The sequence below is a fragment of the Lepidothrix coronata genome, unplaced genomic scaffold (genome assembly GCF_001604755.1).
Source record: "Lepidothrix coronata isolate B3197 unplaced genomic scaffold, Lepidothrix_coronata-1.0 Scaffold53, whole genome shotgun sequence".
NCBI lineage: Eukaryota > Metazoa > Chordata > Aves > Passeriformes > Pipridae > Lepidothrix > Lepidothrix coronata.
Window position 1 is genome coordinate 2,834,891 of NW_016690233.1, and position 12,229 is coordinate 2,847,119.

At 36.8% G+C, this 12,229-nt stretch overlaps 1 protein-coding gene across 1 annotated transcript in view; it reads left to right on the forward strand.

Moving 5' to 3' along the window:
• Positions 1–11,507, forward strand: part of TRPC6 (transient receptor potential cation channel subfamily C member 6) — an 80,411-nt gene extending 68,904 nt beyond the window's left edge. Inside the window, exons 9-12 of the mRNA XM_017816078.1 lie at positions 37–240; positions 6,918–7,001; positions 9,408–9,483; positions 11,356–11,507. Coding sequence (XP_017671567.1) covers positions 37–240; positions 6,918–7,001; positions 9,408–9,483; positions 11,356–11,507 — 516 coding nt within the window. The remainder of the gene's footprint in view (positions 1–36; positions 241–6,917; positions 7,002–9,407; positions 9,484–11,355) is intronic.
• The last annotated feature ends 722 nt before the right edge of the window (positions 11,508–12,229 follow it).

Genomic DNA, 12,229 nt, shown 5'->3' on the forward strand with positions numbered 1-12,229 from the left:
TAACAGTGTATTAACAGCTGTGTTTCCATTTTACAGGATGATGCTGATGTAGAATGGAAATTTGCAAGGGCTAAACTTTGGTTTTCTTACTTTGAAGAAGGGAGAACTCTTCCAGTACCCTTCAACTTAGTGCCAAGCCCAAAATCTTTGCTGTATCTCCTAATCAGAATCAAAAAATGTATTTCTAAACCATTTCTGTGCCAAAAGAAAAACTTTCAGGAAGATGCGGAGATGAACAAGGTAATTTTGTCATGTATATATTAACTTCTAATTTTAAAACATAAAAATAATTTTAACTTAATTTTTGTTGTTGCCCTGTTTTATTAATGAATTTCCCAATATACTTCATCCATACTAAAGTCAGTCATTAACATGGGTACAAGAATATTCTAGAATACAGAGTTAAAACCCTTGCTAAAGTCAGGTCAGAAGACATCTCCAGCTCTCCTTTTATCTGCAAGTTATTTTATCTCAGAGTGCTGTCTAGATGGTCAGACAGATTTTACTTTTCATAAATTCACACCTACTTTTTCCAGTCACCATCTGTCCTTTTACGTTCTCCAAGAGGATTTGTTATCCATTCCAATTTTTTGCCAGTGACTGAAGGGAGGTTGAGTGCCCATGTTTGCTCAGATCATAATTTTGACCTTTTTTGAAGATGGGTTTGACATTTGTCTTTCTTCAGCCTTTTGGGACCTCTCCCAATATCCATGTTTTTTCAGAGATGATTCTGTATTTGCAAGGGGTTCATCTGCTCTCTCAGCACCTGTGGATGCAGCCTTTTGGGTCCAAGGGACTTGCCTGGGTCAAGTTCTCTCAAGTAAGCCCTGTCCCCTTGAATCCCTTCACTGAGCACAGAGGCCTGAGCGACTGTTGCTGAAACCTGAGGCAAAGAAGGCATCAATTCCCTCAATCTTACCGTCATCCACTGTCACTTAAATCCGCTTTCCCACTAAACAACAGTCCCACATTTTCCTTGTTCTCCTTGTTATTGTAGCAGTAGAAGTTCTTCTTATTGCCCTTCCAAATGTCAGTTTAAGACAAGCTTTGTCTTTCCTAACACCACGCTCACATACCTGGACAGTTTCTAAATTCCCCTTGATAACCTGTCTCTGCTTCCACTGAAAATGCAGCCTACTTTTATCATAAAGCATTTTTTTATCTGTTTTAATTACACAAGTACAGTAAAAAGAGCTTGAGTTGATTCACTGGGCTTGCTTAAGGAGGTTGTAGTCAGTGTATTTTTCCTGCACTGTCTTGGCATAAACCAAAGTAATTGCTTTAGGAGAATATGGAATGTTAGGTGATATTGGAAACTTAAAGACTAACACTATTCTAGCACTATTGTAACATGTCAGGGAAAAAGATGTAGCAAGTGGAAGGGTGAGCGTACAAAGAAAAAGGTTAAAATTTGTCATGGTAGCAGAAACAAAATTGTCTTCTATGGAAATTTAAATGTGGAAGGATCTTTGTTAAAATGTGTGGTACTCTGAGCAGAGGTCTGTTCAAGGTTACGAGTTCTTGAGTCTGTAGTCAAGAGTCATTAGCCATTAGACTAGAGAACAGTAAAGAATTTATGTGTGTCTGTCAGTTCTCTGTCACCAGTGTGACAAGCATATTTTCCAACACAGAGTTGAAGAGTAGAAGAGAAAAACTGGTTGCAAGCCTAGATGGAAAAAATGGAGTTTTAGAAAAATACTGTGCCTCTGACAAGCCTCTGCCTCTGGTTAAGCTTATAATAGTTTATGAAAACAAATGCAGGTATTAAAAACACCGTTACCAAAGTCGAGATTGTTGTTAACTTCAAATGTCTCATGTGTACTATTGGTAATTTTTCTAGTATTTCACAGATCTCACTTCATTTTACTTGGGAAATTTAATCCTAATGTATTTAAGACCTGACAGAGGTGATACTTCATTTGCTCAGGTTTTTAATGACTGACATTTACAAAACTTGATTTTAAAACCTCTGTGGGTGATAAAGTCATCACCGAAAAATCAAGCAAATAAGGAGATGCATATAAACTTAAAATTGAGTGATGGTGAGAAACAACAAATGGTTCTTTTCTAATTCACTTTTGACTTTGAAAATCACATAAGTAAGTTAAATTCTTGTTTTAGTGACTTTTTAGCATGAAATTTCTGTTCTTTAAAACAGGTACTATTAAAAATCTCACTTATACACCCTAAGGAAAGAAGCTGTATTTTTATCACTCCTTTCAAATCTAGCAATTCAGATTGCTAGAAGGGTGCAAAGTGTAATAATTACCAGTTCTAGATAAAACAGTAACAGGTGTATTGGCTTTTACGGCAGTCCCTCTGAAATAGAGCTGTAAGGATGTAAACATCGTTTATCAGATTTTTTCCTAGCCCTGAATTAAATTTTAGTCTTCAAATATTAATGCTTTACACTCACTGCAGATTTTAGTGTAACTAATCCTAAATGAAATGTGCTTACTCCCTAGCCAAAGCAACTATAAAACTGCAAATCAAATTAAAAAAAAAAAAGCTTTTATGTTGAAAAACATAAAGCATCTGAGTTACATTTATTCATTCACCAGCTTTTGCAGCAGGGTGACTGCTATTGCCAGATGATTACATTTTTACTTACCTTTTGGACCATTGCATGCTGTGGAGATGACTTTATCTGAATCTGAAATACTGCCATCCTGTGCACTTCCAAAAAGTAACTAAAATGCTTTTGTGTTACTTTTTGACCCACTATTGATAATTCGTTGTTGTTGAGGCCAGTTTATGGCATCTTTTCAAAGGCATTCTCAGGCTTTTGGATTTTGACTTGGGACTCGTTCAGTGCTGAGTGTGTTGGTGCTGCTGCGACTGCTGAGCAAGGAGCTACTACAAATGCAATGAGTTGTGCAAAGATAAGAAAAGATTTGACAAGACCAGACCCAAGACCCTAGACTTAATGGCTGTGTTTGTGCTAGTGAAATGTGAAGCATAGCTTATCTGGGCATTGAGGCCAATTCGGGAATGGTTTGCCCCTATTTAAGTAGTTTTCCTTGCAAAGGGTTGCTGCAAGCTCTTGTCTTCAGACCATTCCTGTTGCCAAACCATGCCTAGGAAGGTAGAAAGTTGTTCTGAGGCAAGTCCTACCTGGGAGAAGAGTAAAAGCTTATTGATAGAAGACATTGCATTGCAGGGCCCAATAATGTTAACACACGCTCGAGTTTACTGATTCAGATCCAGCCTGTGGGTCTTTCTGCTGCGCAGCCAGCATCTTCTCAGTGCAAAAGCGCCAGCAGCTTCAGGGTGAGCATGAAGACAGGAATTAGGATTGGAACGGGGGAAATTCTGCTCCTAGAGCCAACTCTGCCCTGATTATTGTTGGCAGAAAACAAAGCCAGATGCTGTCAGTGCTAAACAGCAAGTAATTTACATAGCTGTGTTCAAAGTGTACCACACCAGAAGTTAATTTCTTGAGACATATCTGCATATAATACTAAAAGCTGTGAAAATGTTTTCTTTCAGGCTGTTGATTAAAACTTGTAGATTTCTTGTTTCAGGCTAGAATTGGAGTTTTAAACGTAAAGTGAACAAGAAACTCAAACCAAAAAAGGGGAGAAATAAATGAAGAAAAAGGAGAGTTTTAAAGAAACGTACTTTGATTTTTATTCTAAATTTTAAAATTGCCTTCCAATTGAGAAAGTTTATTGTTTAAGACTCACAGAAATTATTCATCTTCCTGAGCTAAAAAATGGTAGTTGCAGATGATGTATTTAAACCTTGTTCTTGAAACATGGCTCTTCAGAAAAAAAATAAGGGAGAACTATTTATTGAAACTGCTTTAAACCTGCATTCAAATAAGAAAAATACGTCAACTTTTACTCTACGAGTGTAAAACAATGTTTCTGAAATGTTCATGGGTGGACTTTGGTTATGGGAGCACAAACTGAGTGATTTTCTCTGAACCCTCCCTTCTGGTCCAAGTATTTTTGCATTCCAAATCATCACCTGCTTCTGAAAGTTGGGATTTAAGACATTAACAGAGTGGTAAACAAAACAGCTACAATAATTACATTACTATTCTGATTGCATTCAATTTTAAGTAATACTAGAGAATAATAAAATGAGAAGAAAGTTTAAAGCCAAAGGTGTTTTCTAAGAGAAATGATGCACATGTGCTGCATAGAATCATAGAATCATAGAATCAGTCAGCTTGGAAGGGACCTCTGAGATCATAAAGTACTCTTGGAGAAGAGTTATTTTTGGGGGTTTGTATAATTGTTTTATTTAATTTACATTATTTCCCCTCTGATCACTCATGTTCAAAAAATGTTAACTTGAAAATATGAATTCTAGTTCAGTTATCAGTATGACAAGCTGAATGTACTCTAGTAGTAATTTTGGGGAAAGAAGAAAGCCATAGACTTGAAAATTAAAGAGAATTTAAAATGTTATTTGACGTTATGATGAAATCTTGGCAATCTCTGCCACCAAGTGGTCATTCGGCAACACACAGTAGATATTCTGTCCTGTTAGTGTTGCATATAAAGAGTTTTAACGAAGTTACACACTTATGATTTACCTGCCAATTTTAAGGTGCACTTTCTAGTTAGGTACATTATTCTGCCCAAATAAAAGTTAAGATAAATTTGTTATAATGTGCCTGATTTTACAAATTTGTGGTGTCTCACTTAACTGATTTTGCCACATAATACCAGTTTTGCTATTTTAAGTGAAAATCAAGTTGTGGTTAAGCATTTGATTAACTTTTGAAGTGAACCAGTGTAATATAAATTTGAAACTGGTAACCAGCATGAGAGATTACTTTTAAAATATCTAATAAAATACATAGTAAATACTAAAAAAATATAAAAAATAAATGAATCTGTAGATTATACATAAACTGGTAAATAACAGGATCATGAATGATATCACAGCTGCAAAGTCAGAGTTCCAGGAGTGCTGGGACACCAGCCACACATCTGTAGCCCACGCTCATGGCCTAGGGCAGCTTTACTCAAGGAAACTTCCCTCTGCTACAGCAAAAAAGAATGCTTTTCCTCTTACTCTACTATATTATTTCCAAAAATGGTGCATGAGAAGTCCAGGGGATGAAATAGAAGGAAGATTGTTTTTCTCTTTTAACCTAGTAGTAAATGTTAGGCCCAAGACAGTATTAATAGTTCTAAGATCCTGAAAGACATAGTGATTAAACAGTTGTGTAAACTCACTAGCCATTCCTTTTTGTCATAAATCAGATACCTAGTTTAAGTATCAACGTTTAGATAAACTTATGTTTTCTAATATATATTCAAAACATTTAAAGTAGCTTTATTCAAGCAAGAAAAAGAAACAATAATTTGCCTTTTTAATACATATTCTATTTAATTTCCATCCAAATATAGATTAATATGTAAGAGACAAATATTAATTATTTTATATTTATACTATTATATATCTTCTATCATTATTTTTGCTTAGTCAAATAAACACAGTCTGAATAGAGAGAGAGTGTTTTTTATAAGAATGTGCATACAATTTGTTAATCTTTCCAAAAAAACAATCCAAGTTCATTGTAAACTTTATATTAATTGCAAATAAATGTGTTTTACCAAAAGGTATGAACTTTTCTTCAGGAAAAAATATCAAAATGCAAACCCGATCTAGTGGAAGGTGTCCCTGCCCATGGCAGAGGGGCTGGACTACATGATCTTTGAATATCTATTCCTAAACAAACCATTCGTTGATTCTACGAAATGCTAAACAAAATCTAAAAGTATTTAAATTATTCCCAGTGTACAGTTGCATAAGCATTTAACCCTTCCTTGCTTTCCTCCATAATGAATTATATTCCAGCATATCCCACATAGTACTTAAAAGGCTTCAAAATGCTCCAGTTTGCTTATCTGTAGGTGCTCTATGTGTTAAGACACAACATAGAGAATTTCACTGGAAGTACAACAAAATCCCACAGGATCTGAGTCACTGCAATGATTGTCTGGTCCTTTAAAACCGTAAACATTTTATTGGACCATGTAAAATTTCAGACTTTCTCAGTTCCACTTATTCCTCATCAAGATCAATCATTATTTATATTTCACAATCTTTATATTTCTAGCACTACTTGTTGAACTGGCCCTGTTATTTATGTAAAGTAATAATATTTGTTTTGACAGTTGCTGTTCATCTTACTGCAGCCCAGTCATTCAGCTTGAGTCTCAGTTCACCATTTTGTGATTCTTTAGTCCTTCTCAAAGACATAAATCAATAATGAAGCCTACAAATTGCATCCTCCATGTTTTATTGGGGATTTATGCCCTTTCAGCATGCGTAGTAAAGAAGATGCAACTCAAAAACGTCAGCTGATAATCTTGTTGTCCCTGGCATGAACTGCATAAGCAATTACATTCAGACAGTGAGGGGAGAAGCAAACTCCTTGTGTATTTTGTGGTAGTGGAGGTCACATTAATTACAGGCAAATGTTATGAAAAAAAAAGCAAAGGGATAATGCTGCCACCCCTCTTTCCTTGGCTTCTCACACACCTGCCCTGATCTTCCCTCATCGGTTGCCTACAAGGCTGTGCCACACCAGTACTGCCTTCCTCCTGATGTGGATTCCCCCTCCTGTGCATCAGAGGAGCAGGAGAAAGCCTAGAGTGACATGACCACTTTATTATGGTCCCTTGGAAATGTTAGGAGCAGGTGAGAGGCAGAGTAAATAGAGAAAACCTACCAGTTCTCACTTTACTACAGCACAGTCTGAAAGTGTTTTTTTCACTCTTGTAATGAAATTCTGTACATGTACGAGGACTTTACCACAATAAATTAACATTTCACGGTTGAACTTAACAGTTAGTGTTCTGTCACATGATGTATGTATGCACGATATATACACGATATATCTGTATTTTTCTTTTATTTATTTTGAATTATAAATAATCTTTCCATTTCAGCTTGGTCAAAGGAAGCAGTCAAGTATAAGAAGCTCAGATGAAATTCACTTAAACAGTTTAAACAATCCTCCAAGACAATACCAGGTAAAAACCAGTTTATTTTTGAACAAAATCAAGAAGTAGTAGAACTGGCAGAGTGATGTCTTGAGGACAGTTTTGAATTTATGCTAAACAACATGAGTCAGGAATAAATTCACAGGCCTTGTATATATCCAAAATAAATGTAATGATTTAGGTATTTGCAGTACAATCTGGGTGTGTTTTTCTCTCCTCTTTGTTTCTTAAATGCTACCCTTATAGTGTAATATTTTAAAGAGCTTGAGAAATGTTTTTAATTTTAGAGACAGGATGAGTCTTCAACCGTACAATGGGAATTGAGAAAACCAAAAAAACCCTCAAAAACTTCCCATTCCATCTGCTGAAGCAGCTCAGATTATTGTTCCACACCTCTGTATACGAATACTGCAAGCACTGCAAATATCTGTCAGCCTTTATGCTGTCAATACAGTCTGTTTTTTCTTTGCCTCCTAAACAACTGCAGTGAGCCTTTGCGCAGTTAAGTATAACGAGACTCAGCACAGTCCACCAAAGGGCCAGCTATTCTGATCCAGAGACTGCTACTTTCCTTCCTGAAATACCATACAGCAGGTGGAAAGGAAGAAGCAAGAGCTGCCTGGTAAATAGAACACGACAATCTGAATGAAAAGGGTATAGAAAACAAGTATACTTTATTGACGACAAGACAGAAAAAAAGCTCTTCCCCCTGGGCAGGCTAGGTCTGCTCCATTCTTATGTTATACAGTGTCTGCACAAGTCTGTTCCAAAAACTGCCTCATTTTTTCACAGCCAATTTCATTAGGACGCAATGATAGATATTAAGATTAAAATTTTACCCCATAAACATGAGGATGTGTGGCTTTGTATTTGAAACGTTCTTGGATTACTAGAATAAACAGTACAGCTGCTGACCCTGCAAGTGATGGTCTGGAACCACTAATCTGGGATGACTCACCACACAACCAGCTCTGGCTGGTTTTTTTACTGTGCAGACAAAAGCAGATACATAAATCTGTGTACATTTTATATCTTATGGTGAAAAACAAAAAGTATTTTGTTGTGATGGACTACACCATATGAAAATATTAAACCCAAAGACAGAAATACAGCTCCTAAAAGGCGTTTGGATACCTCGTTCTTTTTTGAGTCATTTGAACTAATGGGAGAATCAGGGGCAGAATTCTTTTTTCCTGGAAGGGTAAAATTTACAATAAATTTGCTGGCCTAGCTTCCCCTTATTATTAGGGGAGAAGTTAGTCATTCTCATGGTGTGATCTATTCGATCAGTTTTAGTTGTCTGAGATAAACTGTGCTCTCAGGTTTGCTCTCTTTATCCATAGAAGGAATTAAAGGTGACAGATACGTGTATTTGCATGAGAAAGTACTTGGTTAGATGAGTCCCAACTGAGACACTTAAATGACTCTTAGAATTGTGGGTCCCATTTTTCTCTAAGCTCAACATTGGGAAAACATAACTTATTAAATATAATATCAAAATAGTTTAAAATAAACTGATGACAAAAGGGTTTAGCAATTAGCACTGCTAAACAGGGTCATTGTCACCTTGTGGTAGCAGTAAAGGTCAGATAGTGTCACCTATGTGGAGATCAAAGCTACAACTCTATTGATCATTCTTATAGACTCCAGTTAAGTAAGTTAAGCTTTGTGAATTCTGACATTTGTAAAATGTGTTTAGTTTTCTATTTTTCAACTACATACATGTGCAGAATCATAAAGTTTAAATATCTACTATAGATGAAAGCAGAGATTTTTACATTCTATTTCTTTAACCTGTTGAGTCCTACACTGAAATGTCTGAATGCAACAGAAGGTAACAGAGCTGTTGTAATTTAACACCAGCTGTCAACTAAGTACTGCACAGTTGCTCACTCACTCTCTCCATACCACCCCCGGAACCCCGTGGGATGAGAAGGAGAATTGTAAAAGGTAAAACTTGAGGGTTGAGATAAGAAAACTTTATTAATTTAAATAAAGTAAAATATAATAATTTTTAATAGTAGTAGTAGTAGTAGTGAAAAGGAGAGACAGAGAGAGAGAGCGCAGTGATTGGCCATTTAGGGCCAACTCTCCCCAGTTTGTATACTGAGCATAACATTCTGTGGTATGGAATATCCCTTTGGCCTGTTTGAGTCAGCTGTCCTGGCCATGCTCCCTTCCTGCTTCTTGTGCACCTCCTTACTGGCAGAGCACTTAAAAGTCCTTGACTTAAGTAAGCACTGTTCAGCAACAACTAAAACACCAGTGAGTTATCAACATTATTCTCATAATAAAACCAAAAGTCACACTGTACCAGCTAGTAAGAAGAAAATGAACTCTGTCCCAACTGAAAGCAGGACAAGAGCTCATATTTTGAAATGTCATAAAAATACTAGTCCAACAAAGAAAACTTTTTTCTTTCTTTCTTCTCTTTAGAAAATAATGAAACGTCTCATTAAAAGATATGTATTGAAAGCTCAGATAGATAAGGAAAGTGATGAAGTTAATGAAGGTGAGTATGTTGATGAATTGTATGTTTAATCAGAGAATCAAGACAAACTAAAGTGGTTACATATGCCACTTGAAAAAAAATGTTTCCAAAATACTTAATTCACTTGACATGTTTACAAGTTCTAGATATAAAATTACCATGAAATTGAAGTTAAAGAAGAGATGGGATTCCTATCTCTTGTCTCCCATCAGAAAACATCAGTGATCTGACAAGTTGTCAAGTGTTGCTACTTCTAGTAATAATAGAAACATAGGATTATTTGGATTGGAAGGGACCTTAAGGATCATCTAGTTCCTTAAGGATCATCTACTTCCAACCCCCTTGCCATGGGCAGGGACACCTTCCAGTAGACCAGGTTGCTTAAAACCCTGTCCAACCTGACCTTGATCACTTACAGGGATGGGACATCTGCAACTTCTCTGGGCAACCTGTTCCAGTGCCTCACCACCCTCACAGGAAAGAATTCCTTCATAATATCCAATCTAAACCTACCCTCTTTCAGTTTGAAACCATTCCCTCTCATGCTGTCACTGCATGCCCTTGTAAAACATCCCTCTCCAGCTTTCTTGTAGAATCCCTTTGGACTTGGGAAGGCTGCTGTGATGCTCAAGGCATTTCCCATAGTGAGACTGCATTTAATGCAGCAGTTGATTTGAGGCATTGCCATATGAATTTTCATTTGTGTTGGTATGTGTTTTTATTGTGAATTCATATATGGGGATGCATATGCTTCAGCTTTTTTTGTGTGTGATTTATTAGCTGGAAACATCTAGTAAATGCACTTCACAGGGATGTTCTTGTCTGTTTGCACCCCTCTGATGCTAGAAAGATACTTAGTGCAGTAGGAAAAGGAGAGGACTGCTCTCTTTTGGACAATGAGAAGCTTTGTTGCTGGCCAAGACTACTCAGGCAACACCAAGCTGCATGATCTGCAGAAAAGGACCTGGGGGTGTTGGTCAACAAGGGCTGAACATGAACCAGCAGTGTGCCCAGGTGGCCAAGAAGGCCAATGGCATCCTGGCCTGTATCAGCAATAGTGTGGCCAGCAGGACCAGGGCAGTGATTGTCCCCCTGTACTCAGCACTGGTGAGACCACACCTTGAATCCTGTGTTCAGTTTTGGGCCTCCCACTACAAGAAAGACATTGAGGTGCTTGAACATGGAACATGTCCAAAAAAGGGCAATGGAGCTGGTGAAGGGTCTGGAGCACAAATCTAATGGAGAGCGACTGAGGGAACTGAGGATTTTAATCTGGAGAAAAGGAGGCTCAAAGGTAGACCTTATCACCCACTATAACTACCTGAAAGGAGGAAGTAGCGAGGTGGTGGTTGGACTCTTTTCCAAAGTAAGAAGCTATAGGACAAGAGTAAATAGTGTCAGGGAGAGATTTAGATTGGACATTAGGAAAAATGTCTTTACAGAAAGGGTTGTGAAGTATTCAAACAGGCTGTCCAGGAAAGTGGTTGAGTCACCATCCCTGGAACTATTTGAAAGACATGTAGACATGGTGATTAGGGGCAAGGTTTAGGGGTGGACTTGGCAGTGCTTGGCTAATGATTGGACTCGGTGATCTTAGAGGTCTTTTCCAACCTACATGATTCTGTGATTCTATGATTCAGTGATGTCTCTTGCAGCAGAACAGCAGCTTCCATATAAGAGATCATATGAGTTTTCTGAACTGATGTGGCCTCTCACACTTTTGCCTTCAGATTTGTTTGATTCCTGAACCATTCACCAACAGGCAACAGAGCATCTGCTTTTTCTGTTTCAACAAAGAAATACAGAGAAAACTTGTGATAATTGTGAGATATTTGGATATGGTGGTTTTTTCTTTTGTTTCTTAATGGTATGATCTTCTAACATCTGTTACAGGTGAACTGAAGGAAATTAAACAGGACATCTCAAGTCTCCGGTATGAACTCCTTGAGGAAAAATCTCAAAATTCTGAAGATCTAGCAGAACTTATAAGGAAACTTGGGGAAAAACTGTCAATTGACTCTAAGGAAGAAGAAAGCAAGAGATAACCGAAATGTTTAAGAGATGCAACAGAATGTTAACAATTCACTTAAAGCCATATTTCTGTTTTTCTCAAGTCTAGCTCATGTTTATACAGAAGATTCAGAAATTAAATCATTCCAATTCTTCATTGAAAAAACACAGTGACAAATCTTGTGGGTCTACAATAGGGAGGGGATGCCACTTCTGTAAAGATATTTATTCTTTACTTGCTGAAAAAGAGTTAATTTGAGATAATTTAAATACTCAATTTACCTCTTTTAGAATTCCAGTGGAATTTTGATATCTTGATAAGGCCAGTCATGAAAGATTAAAAGCATAGATCTAAAATTTTCCTACATTACTGTTTCTGTTTATTTTTTGCAAATTTCCTTTTGTAAAGATTCTTACATATATTTTAGTGAAGCAAAAGAGAAAAATTCCACACTTTTACATATATATATATGTATACATATATATATATATATAAAGTTATTTAATTTTTCCAGCATTCCCAGCTGGGGGCGGGGAGAGGTTGGGTTCTTAAAAATAGTTTAGGAATGTTTCCATGCAGAGGTAAATTATCAAGATATGCATAGCACTGTATTATACTTCTCCCAATTTATCCCTGTCGCTGCTGGACTGGACTATCCTGAAAGATCCCTAGGTTCCAATGGGAGTCAGTGCATTTATCAATAAGTATTTTTCACCAAGTTTATTGAAAAGCTATTGCTGAGACCAGAAGAAAATT